This window comes from Anarhichas minor, unplaced genomic scaffold, assembly GCF_050575085.1.
Source record: "Anarhichas minor isolate MPS153535 unplaced genomic scaffold, ASM5057508v1 ptg000040l, whole genome shotgun sequence".
Taxonomy (NCBI): domain Eukaryota; kingdom Metazoa; phylum Chordata; class Actinopteri; order Perciformes; family Anarhichadidae; genus Anarhichas; species Anarhichas minor.
Window position 1 is genome coordinate 12,921,561 of NW_027466486.1, and position 9,922 is coordinate 12,931,482.

General features: G+C 41.9%; 3 protein-coding genes across 3 annotated transcripts; 2 read left to right on the forward strand and 1 right to left on the reverse strand.

The window, feature by feature from the left end:
* The first annotated feature begins 178 nt into the window (after positions 1-178).
* On the forward strand, positions 179-2,139 carry mgst3b (microsomal glutathione S-transferase 3b). The gene is made up of 4 exons (XM_076108307.1): positions 179-416; positions 541-663; positions 960-1,032; positions 1,525-2,139. Exons 1-4 carry the CDS (start codon positions 291-293, stop codon positions 1,623-1,625), a joined length of 423 nt encoding a protein of 140 aa, XP_075964422.1. The 5' UTR covers positions 179-290; the 3' UTR covers positions 1,626-2,139.
* A 654-nt stretch (positions 2,140-2,793) lies between these two features.
* tmem50a (transmembrane protein 50A) lies at positions 2,794-5,283 on the forward strand. The gene is made up of 7 exons (XM_076108306.1): positions 2,794-2,949; positions 3,482-3,587; positions 3,813-3,925; positions 4,384-4,451; positions 4,675-4,767; positions 4,930-4,990; positions 5,092-5,283. Exons 1-7 carry the CDS (start codon positions 2,810-2,812, stop codon positions 5,135-5,137), a joined length of 627 nt encoding a protein of 208 aa, XP_075964421.1. The 5' UTR covers positions 2,794-2,809; the 3' UTR covers positions 5,138-5,283.
* Positions 5,284-5,857: 574 nt separating this feature from the next.
* On the reverse strand, positions 5,858-9,013 carry rhd (Rh blood group, D antigen). Its single transcript, XM_076108305.1, has 10 exons — positions 8,771-9,013; positions 8,279-8,465; positions 7,909-8,059; positions 7,526-7,673; positions 7,192-7,364; positions 6,955-7,092; positions 6,748-6,875; positions 6,581-6,660; positions 6,213-6,286; positions 5,858-6,048 (listed from the first exon to the last, which is right to left on the reverse strand). Exons 1-10 carry the CDS (start codon positions 8,928-8,930, stop codon positions 6,022-6,024), a joined length of 1,266 nt encoding a protein of 421 aa, XP_075964420.1. The 5' UTR covers positions 8,931-9,013; the 3' UTR covers positions 5,858-6,021.
* Positions 9,014-9,922: the final 909 nt, after the last annotated feature.

A 9,922-nucleotide genomic window follows, 5' to 3' on the forward strand; every position in this document is an offset into this window, starting at 1 on the left:
AATTAACAATAAGTCCACATAATTATGAGCAAACAGCGAACTTCCCACGTGCAACTAAAAACGTATTGTTAGTATTATTATGGTGGCATTGCCCTTTAAATGGGTTATCTCATGGGCGGGTAAGCGATCTCGCGATATTTGATGTAACCTCGACTCCTGTTTACTTGGTTGCGTCCTGCCTCCAGCGCCCAAGTCTTTCCTTCCACTCCGCTTGAATAAGAAGTCACAGATCGTGTTGTGTGCAGGCCGCCGACTTCTGACAACTTGAAACGCAAACCTATCGAGCAGAGATGGACATTTTGACTGTGTTGCCGTCCCACTTTGGCTATGCCATATTCACCTACCTCTACAGCTGGATTATGCTGGGCTACTTGGCCGTAAAAGTCGGGGGTGCCAGGAAGAAGTACGACGTCAAGGTAGTTTGAGTTTACTTTAGCGGACAATCATTTAAACAAGTACACGCGAACTTAATAATAAACGCTCATAATTGCGTTTCTAGCTATTATATAATGTGTTGTTTCTCTTCGCTCTACTTTGCAGTATCCCACAATGTACAGTGACAAGGAGCAGGTATTCAACTGTATCCAGAGAGCGCACCAGAACACGCTGGAGGTGTACTCTCAGTGGCTCGTCTTCCAGACCATTGCAGCTCTTGTCTACCCGGTATGTATCATTTCTACTCAATCATGCATTGCCACGGAATGACTTTGTGCGTGTGGATCTTTTGCCACGCCATTCAGGGCTTGGTAGTCAATTATTTTAGGCTGCTATAATTCTAACCTCACGCTATGTCAAATTTGTGGGAGGGGCAAACAATCCTCATGATCTTGATCTTTGGCATGAATTCTCCAGATAGCAGAGTCAGAGTGATGAAGCATTTTTTTTTCCTCAAACTGGATCACCCATGCATTTTCCCTAACTGTTTGTAATTCTTTCTTTTTGTTTGTGTATCATCTCAGTTATCAGCATCGGTGCTGGGGGCTATTTGGGTGACCAGCAGGTTTTCCTACGCCTGGGGCTACTACACAGGAGGTAAGACTGACATTCTGTTAATGTGAAAGGACTTAACGAAGGCCAAAAGGCCTTACCCAAATATTTCTATAGTGACATAATGCATTGAAAATGCAGACCACCAATATTATTTATATGTAGCCTATAAATGTGTGCAGTATAATGGGTCAAAGTTATACAGTTTGAGTGTAGGGGACTTTAAGGATTGAAACTCAATCTAGCGCTGCTAGTAATCACAGTGATTGCCAGAGTATTTTTGTTGCTCCTCGCCTAGTTTTGTTTAATCATTTACAGAATATAGCATTGTGCAACATATAATAAACAGCCTGGCTGAGGTCTGAATTATGGTAATTGTTTAAGATAAGTGTTTTTTTAATCATTTAATGTATTATCGACAACATTTTAATTTCAATGTCGGTTATTGGCTTGTGAACAAGTTTAGTATTCATTGTTGTTTCATATAATTCTGCTTTGGTGAAAGTTTGCATTGTTCTGTTTTCCGGTTTATTCCAGATCCGTCCAAGAGGATGTATGGTGCCTATGGCTACATTGGATTATTTGGTGTCATCTTCCTGTCCATATCTGTAGCCTTGCAGTTGCTTGGAGTCTTTTAAGACAATTGCCATCTTGTTTACTCATTTATACTGGCTTGTATGGCATTTTCAAATGTATCAACTATAAAGTAGCTGTACAATTCTTTGTATACTGATTTCAAATCATGATGCTAAACACATTTTTGTGGACCACTAACTTGCTACTTGATATCTTTTTATTCCATCTATTAGTTTGTGAATGTCTTCATGTGATCGTCAATAAAGTAAAGTAGATGCTGATTGATGCTACAGCCCCGGGGGGGGGGGGGTTTCTCCAGTACCCTGTTTGCAGTTGCAGGCCTTACATTTTGTGAATTATGAAAGGGGCTGCAGCATGCTTGAAGGCTCCATGTGACTCACACATGACGTCCCAGGCACGGGTCTCAGATCGGATTATACAGCAAACGGCTTCAAGAACACCAACAGGTTGTTTTAGCAATCAATAACAGATCTAAGAGAATGTTCTGTTGATTGTGTCAACTTCTTTCCTCTGAGATAAAGTGTAAACTTTCAATAAAAAGCATGTTTCAATCAAGTTTTTAGCTGCTCTGCACCAGCACCACTGAAACACAGATTAAGTAAATAGGCCTGTATTCAAGGAAGTTAAATGCTCACACGCTCTCTAATATTTAAGTATTTTTTTATTATTCAGTATTTATTTTATTATATTTGTTTATTGTTTTAGATATGTGATGATTTAGTTACAAATGTAACCTACTCTTGTATTATTTTCAGTATCGATTCCTGTGACATTGTCTCGTCTACAAAATGCTCTTCCGCAGTGCTACCTTCATGAAGTAGAATTAAGCTCGTACTTAGGCGTTACCCGTAAGTAACGTGTGTGCTGTAATTTTTTGGGGGGATAACAACGAAGTCGGCTTTGTATAATTTGGTTGTAACATAGGTAGCACCAGGGGTGTATCAGCAGAAGGGTAGCGCATATATTGAGTACTGTATTCTGAAAACTGATGCATTACACCGAAGAAAATGCGCACAGTAGGCCATGTTTTCTGTTTCATCATTGTTAGTATGAACTACGAGGTGATACTGCCCGCTCCCATGCGCTCATTTATACGTCACGTCTTTTTCACATCCAAGTAATTGAACGTATTGATATCCCTACACATCAAATAGGCCTGCTACTTTTTGAGTGGTCCATTCGCTTGCAATGTTGCACAAATTCCCATTTTGTTCACAACACCTGAATGCAACAATATCAACGGCGTCTCAGTGGTTCCTTCATCAAACAAGTGTGTGTGAACTGCGCATGTGCAGGACCCAGCTCTATCGGAAGCAAAGTCGGACTTATCGAGGGGGCTTCACATCAGAAAAACGAAAACAAAAGGTAGGAAATCCTTTAAAATAATGACATTAACGTCACAACCCAGTCGTTCTGGCGGGGAGTGTGTTTTAGCTCGGTACTGCTGGTGTCTTTGGAGTTATGCTGTTATTTCTAGCAACTTCGTAGCGAGAAGAAACCTTCAAGGAAATGTTTGCTAATGCCAAAGCGATGAACAAAAGAATGCAACGAGGCGACACGGCCCTGTTTTTAGCTACTGTAAAGTTATGTTGTGTCTACAACTATAAACTTCGACAGCCTTATTGTCGACTAGCGTAGACGTCATCGAGCTATAGTGTATAGATAGTTGGTAAATAAACCAGGTAATTGAGCATCATCCGTACAGTACAGAGATTGCGCACAAACATAAAACGTTAGCCCACTTTTTACAATGTTGATGTCAGGTGGAGGGGGAATGGAAATAGTCCGTTTTATATATGTATATATATATATATATATATATAATAAACATTTGTGATATCGAGAGGAGCTTTTGATGTTGTTTTCACGCATTGTTGACCGTGACGCCCTTTCACAGAGTCATGTCAGGTTTCCTGGACGGAATCCGGTGCGGAGACTGCGAGTGCAATGTGGACTGGGGAGAAAGAAGAAACACCATTGCATCTGTAGCCGCTGGAGTTCTGGTAGTACCCCGATGGTGTCAGTTATAAAGGCAGATGCACATAGCACAGGCTACACTGATTTGTCTTCCTGGTCTGCGTTTGCCTGTAGTTACTAATTCTTACTGTATGGGGAGCTGTGGGTTCCTGATTTAAATGGCCAGGATGCAGATTTCTTACACATTTGTTGACAGTCATGTTCCTACTAACGGTGGAAGTCCTCGGGCTAACTGTGTGATCTTGTTCTAGTTCTTCACTGGCTGGTGGATCATCATCGACGCTGCGGTGAAATATCCCGATGAAGGCCAGTTCCATCATGCCTATCACACGTGTGGAGTCATCGCTACAGTGGCCTTTCTCATGTGAGACCGACTCTCTGCACACTGATTCTGTCACGGGAAATGTTTGATTCTCCAGTGTGACCAAACGGTCTCATCACAAGTTTCGGTTATTTGGTGTTTCTTAAGCTGTAAGCCACATCTCGAGGCCTCTTTTTCCTGGAGTCGCTCAATTTGTCACAGAGACGCTATAGCTGCTGTCATGTGACCTAAGTGTCGAGCTTCTGAAACACCAAGTAAGTGGACCCGGTGATGGTAATGTTTTGGTCGTATTGCTGTGTCACCGCTCGTTAGAGGCTCCAGTTTGTGAGTTGAGGCCTTCATAATATGCTTAATCCTTGTTACTGTCTTAAGGAACAGGCCTACTTATCGTACCCACTTATTACCATGGGGGTCTGTCAACATAACCAAGCGGGTAAAAGTAGCTTCGGACATGTTTTGTAATTATTGTTTTTTTTGATCATCTCATTGGACACATCCAGGGTAAACGCTGTTTCAAATGGCCAAGTGAGAGGAGACAGCTACAGCGAGGGCTGCATTGGACAGACGGGTGTGTATGATAGGATATGATGAACTTCTCTATACTGCTGTATCATACTTTCCTATTTATACTGATGTTTTCCTCACTGGGTATTTTAATACCGCCACATCTGGTTTCGACAGTACTTGCGCCCTAATTTTAAACCGTTTTCTTGTTCCACCGCTACGACATACATGCAGTAAAGTACAAACCCAAATAAAGTAACGCACCCTTTCTTATCTCTGCTCTGCAGGCGCTCGAGTGTGGCTCTTCCTCGGCTTCATGCTGGCGTTCGGCTCCCTCATCGCCTCTATGTGGATTCTGTTTGGAGGATTCGTAGTGCCTCGTAAGTCAGTCATGCTGTAACTTCATTGACATGTACTGTACACAGCAAGCAAAATGCTGCACAGTCCAATTATGAACAGCTCTTCATTTACTAAATGTGGTGCTCTGTCAACATGTAAATGCGGCCTCATTTTGAAAGCTGTAAATCTGTTGTCTCTTGCAGAAAAGCCTGTCGTGTACCCGGGCATTGCCATTTTCTTCCAGAATGCGTTCATTTTCTTTGGGTAAGTTATCGGTCCTCAGCATCAAACTCGTGCTTACACGTCAGCTAAGGTGTTTTGTGGACATATTTGTCTCATACTGTCTTCTTGTCCTCTGATTTTAGGAGTTTGGTCTTCAAGTTTGGACGTACAGAGGATCTGTGGCAGTAATGGACTCTGTGTGTCTTCACGTCCACTGTTTATACACACTGCTTTCTATATCGTATGAGACGAGATGCTTTAGTGGTTATTCACTTTATACAAACACCCTTTTTAGCTTTCAATGTAACATTTTGAATTTATGTTGTTTGCTGTTATACTGGCTAGATCATAACCAAGCACAAGTTTTCATAGTTTCCTCAAAAGAATATTTTCAAATGTGGCACAACATATTTAAATGTGTAGCCATGTTATTATAATTTCTGTAAAACAAAATGTATTTTGGAAGCTTTACATCTCTGAACTGTCCACTTTTCCTTTGGGTATACTTTACTCTTACAGCATCCTTTAATTTGAACAGTCTTTTTAAGTGGAAACATCATAAATTATTACAAAATATCTTTGAGGGCAATATTTCATAATACAGTATGCATTTACTGAATGTAACCATATAGAGTGTGTTTGTGTGTTTCCTGAAATAACAATAAGTCAGCTCTGGCGCTTTGCAGTCATCCAGATTTATTGTTGACGGTTAATTAGCTCACACTGCTGACATGTCGACAACGGTTTGACAACTCTAGGTTGTTGTACACGTACTGGAGATTTGTATTATAACATTCACCCACCTGCTTGTGTAACATCCGAACCATGAGGTCAGTTTCTGACGACCATGGCAGCATTAAACAGAGACATGCCGGGCAGAAAATGAGTCTTGCATTCATGCTTCCACAGTTCTGGGCTAGATTTCTTTATTTTATGTATCCCAGTCTTTCACTCATAAAAACATAATAGCTACTTTTCATGAGGGTAAGAAACTGTATGAACTGATGTACACTGACATGAATGAACACCAGAAATTGTGTGTTCTTCCAGGATCCGCTTCTTTCTCCGTCCTCTTACTTCTTCACGGCAAGATGGGGAAACTGCATGAAACAGGAAAATATTTTTGCACAATGCTAATTTAGGATTTTATGGCATGGCACAATACAATATCAAGTCCATTACTGTTTAGTATCATTCTTGATAATAATTGATAATTTCGGTGCAGATAGATATTTGTTTTAAGAAGATAGTCTTGATTGCCTACCTCCCAGAAAGCCTGGTCATCAAAACATTTCTTGTCTTGGGGCGGTCTCCAGAAGTTCCACTTGAGTAGGAGCCCTTTAAACAATGACATAAAAAGAAATGAGGAAAGCTTACAAATGGCAAGTTACTGCACAATACAGTGTAGATACCCCTGTGGTTGTCAACCTGTAAATTGTTACGCACTATAAAGAGAGGGGACCTCTGCATTTCACTAAAACACAGAAAACCTAAAGTAGGACATGCGTTGGGTCAAATTTCACTGTTGATGGCATTCTGTTGCGACTGATTAATTAAGAATGGACCTTCTGTCTTCTGGTTTGATTGTGCCAGACTGTTAATAATGGAAACCTTACTAGAGAGAAGACTTACCTGTAATGATTCCCATGGACAGACTTAGACTGATGGTGATCAGGAGAGTACAAATGTGAAATACAGCAAACCGGATAGCCCTACGAAACAAAGCACCAATTACACAGGGCGTCGCATCCTTTTGTGTGTGTGTTGCGATGCAATTTGAGTGAGAGTTGCGTTCTTACGTTGTGTGATCGTCGCTGGCTTTTATCTGTAGCAGGAGATGTGCCAGCCATCCCAGTAGACCAGGGAGTCCGTGTGTGCTCAGGACAGCACAGGTGTCATGGCACTCGAATGCCAGCAGCATGTGCGTCTGGAAAAACAAGATCTTATGATGAGCTGTGACGTACAGATGACTTACTTCAGGAGTACGTGGTGGTGGTGATCATCACCTTGAGATATTTCAGTCCAATGGTTGATACAACAGCCGCAGTGAATCCGATTGTCATGGCTTCCCATGGCTGATGAACCGCTGACATGGAAACCCCGACAGCAACACCGCCAGCGAGGATGCATGACTGCATATGGATCTGACAGAGGAGAGGAGATATACGCCCCATTATGAAGTAATCACGACTCTGTTCATGGAAGAGAAAGATGTTGCGTTAACACGTCAAGTGTTAGAATACCGGGTTGAGTTTTCCTTTAGGGCTGGAGAGCGCAGACACAGCAGCTGCTGTTACAGCACTGACAGCCAGGGCCAGGTAGGTGCTGCACACGGCCCCCAGCTTCCTCCCAGGACTGTGATTGTCCACAAGGACTGAATTAAAACTGGGCCAAAACATCCAGAGAAACACAGACCCTGGAGAACGGAGAACATTGGATTCAGATTCTTAGTTGACAAGGTGGATTCTTACTAACGCAGGGTTTGAACTCTCCAGTTGAACAATCCCATTTGCTGCGCTATCCAACAGAAAAACCCAATCTAGCAGCAACATCAGAAAAACATAGCCTACGCCTTACCCAACATGGAGAATAATCCTGTGTGGCGGTCAAATTTCTCTTTTTCGAAAGGCTGCAGGGATCCTTTCCGAAACAGGATCCAGGTCAGCGTGAGTCCAAAGAAGGCCCCGAAGATGTGAAGCAACATGATGCTGTTCACTGCCGGGACCTAGAGTTAGAAAACAGGTGTACCCACTGTGCAACCGATTAAGGTCAAGACCTCAAACCCAGATCTATTATCTTCTACTTCCTTGTCCTCATCTCTGTCTCCAATGGATGCTTTCCAGGATGTCAAGGAACTCGTGTTTAAATAAGCAAATGTCTACGTGCTGCATTATGTATGAAGGGAATGCACAGGGCCTGAAAAACTGAGGCAAAGGTGAAACACAGGATTGAAAGATCACCTTCAGCAGAGTCTGGAGGAGCCACTCATTCAGGACAAAGCCTGACACCTCCAGCAGGGCGATGAGGACGAGGTGGACAGGGTTGGTCTTCCCCTGCACGGCTCCAATTGAAATAAGGGCCGAGGCTGCGCACATCTCAGCAACCACTAAGCTATATCAAAACATTGACTTAAATATTAGATCTGTGAAATGTGTATTTATAGTATTTTCTGAATTTTATTGTTGTCGTTTGATACATCTCTGTTCAATCAGGTGCCATTTTATTTCACTATACAAGCTGTAGATACTGGGACAAATGTATTCTGCTCAAATAGACGTGTGACATCAAATTTAAAAAGTGAGAAAATGACTGCCTCAGCCGGTGACATACCTTCTCAAATCTACCCTGATCTTTCCTCTGTAATACCAGGATTCAATTCCATTGAGTATGATAGCCCATTGGGTGGCCATGACAGCTACAAGAAGGTTGAATCCAGAGGCACTGTAACTGTATCGCACTAGAAAAGTGCACAAGAAGCCGAAACCTAGAATCACCATCACGTTCACATCCTGGAACTCTGCAAAAGAAAGGAAATAGTATAGGCTTTACAAAAAAAACTCTCAGATACTTGAATCACAATTCAGTTCTATACAATAGTCACTTCTGCTGTGTTTCAGTGAAACCAATTGTCAATAGACAACCCTAAAGAACCAGCAGCTGCTTGATCTTATCACTGCCTAACAACTGCTGCCTCTCCCCATACTCATGGGTCCTAGTCATTTTTTTGCTTTTTAAAGAACCTATAGTTTTCAAATGATGTTTCCTTGATGGGTTATTCACCTTTCAACCCCTTCCCCATCCAAACTCACTACTTAGGCCTACCTGCGTAAAAGCTGCTGAAGGTAGTCCCATCCGCTTTTATATTGCTTTCGATCTCAACGTAAACGGCAAATATGACTATGAAGCCTATCTGCAGAAAAAGCAGCAAAGGTGCCAGACGGGATCGCAGACTCGGTGCGTACTGGGGAGCCATTGGAGACATTCCCTATACGCACTGCTCTTCCAACTGATGCAAGTGTAAGCCCCAGCGCTTAGAGTAGGGCGCAACCCTAAACACATGCACATCTTTTCGTATTTATCAGCTGCTTGGCAAGAACTGGTCTTTGACTGACAAGCCTTGCCTGATATCGGACAGAATCGTAAACATGTTACAACTCGGTGGAGTGGGTTGATTCAAAGGGCTGGACCCAGGCAATGACTGGCCATTAGTGAAATGGATTTTGATGCATAAAGAAAAACGCTTTAGTCATGTCAGACAGGCAGCAAACAATGCAGCCCCTTAGAAAAATTACAAATGGATTGAGGTCATGAAAGATAACTATGTATGAATGTTGAATTTAAGTAATTTTTGCTACTAAAAATGTTGTTTCCAAGAAGAGGAACAGACCAAAATGCAGCATTATTAGCCTATAATAGTACCGTATATAGACGACATCGAGAGAATTAGCATTAATTGGCTAATTGACGCTCCAAAATATGTAGGACATGAAATACTACAGATCGCACAGCAGTAGTTGTCAATTGTATTTGTATACACTATTCGGCCATACATCTTTAAAAATAACCCTCTTCATCTTATATATTTATAATGCCACGCTGTTTTGGTCATGAAGGCAATGGTAAACAAAAATCTAGGGGCAAAGTTCATCACATAAAAAGCAACGGCAACTGCAAGCCACACTTTCAGTCAAACGCACCTGCGCGCGTTCCACTACACCAGGGGTGTCCAAACTTTTTTCAAAGAGGGCCAGATTTGATAATGTGAAAATGGCCAAGGGCCAACAGTCCCTGCGGACATTATTTTAAACAATACAAGTAGCCTATACATACATTGTTATTTAATCATTTTATTTTCAATGACAGCAAATAGCAATGTAACCAAATGTAAGCATTCATGTATGAACACATCTCAACAACTATTCTGCCTTTCTTTCACATCTTGAAAGTCAGATAACACAAAGAACAAGCTATCTA

Excerpts from the sequence above, each read along its gene's own strand:
- mgst3b (XM_076108307.1), top strand. The coding sequence starts at position 291 with ATGGACATTTTGACTGTGTTGCCGTCCCACTTTGGCTATGCCATATTC. Across the intron at positions 417-540 it reads GGAAGAAGTACGACGTCAAG|TATCCCACAATGTACAGTGA; the intron begins GTAGTTTGAGTT and ends TCTACTTTGCAG. Across the intron at positions 664-959 it reads TTGCAGCTCTTGTCTACCCG|TTATCAGCATCGGTGCTGGG; the intron begins GTATGTATCATT and ends GTATCATCTCAG.
- tmem50a (XM_076108306.1), top strand. The coding sequence starts at position 2,810 with ATGCAACAATATCAACGGCGTCTCAGTGGTTCCTTCATCAAACAAGTG. Across the intron at positions 4,452-4,674 it reads GGGCTGCATTGGACAGACGG|GCGCTCGAGTGTGGCTCTTC; the intron begins GTGTGTATGATA and ends TCTGCTCTGCAG. Across the intron at positions 4,768-4,929 it reads TGGAGGATTCGTAGTGCCTC|AAAAGCCTGTCGTGTACCCG; the intron begins GTAAGTCAGTCA and ends TGTCTCTTGCAG.
- rhd (XM_076108305.1), bottom strand. The coding sequence starts at position 8,930 with ATGTCTCCAATGGCTCCCCAGTACGCACCGAGTCTGCGATCCCGTCTG. Across the intron at positions 7,674-7,908 it reads TCCTCCAGACTCTGCTGAAG|GTCCCGGCAGTGAACAGCAT; the intron begins GTGATCTTTCAA and ends TTCTAACTCTAG. Across the intron at positions 6,049-6,212 it reads ATGACCAGGCTTTCTGGGAG|TTTCCCCATCTTGCCGTGAA; the intron begins GTAGGCAATCAA and ends TGTTTCATGCAG.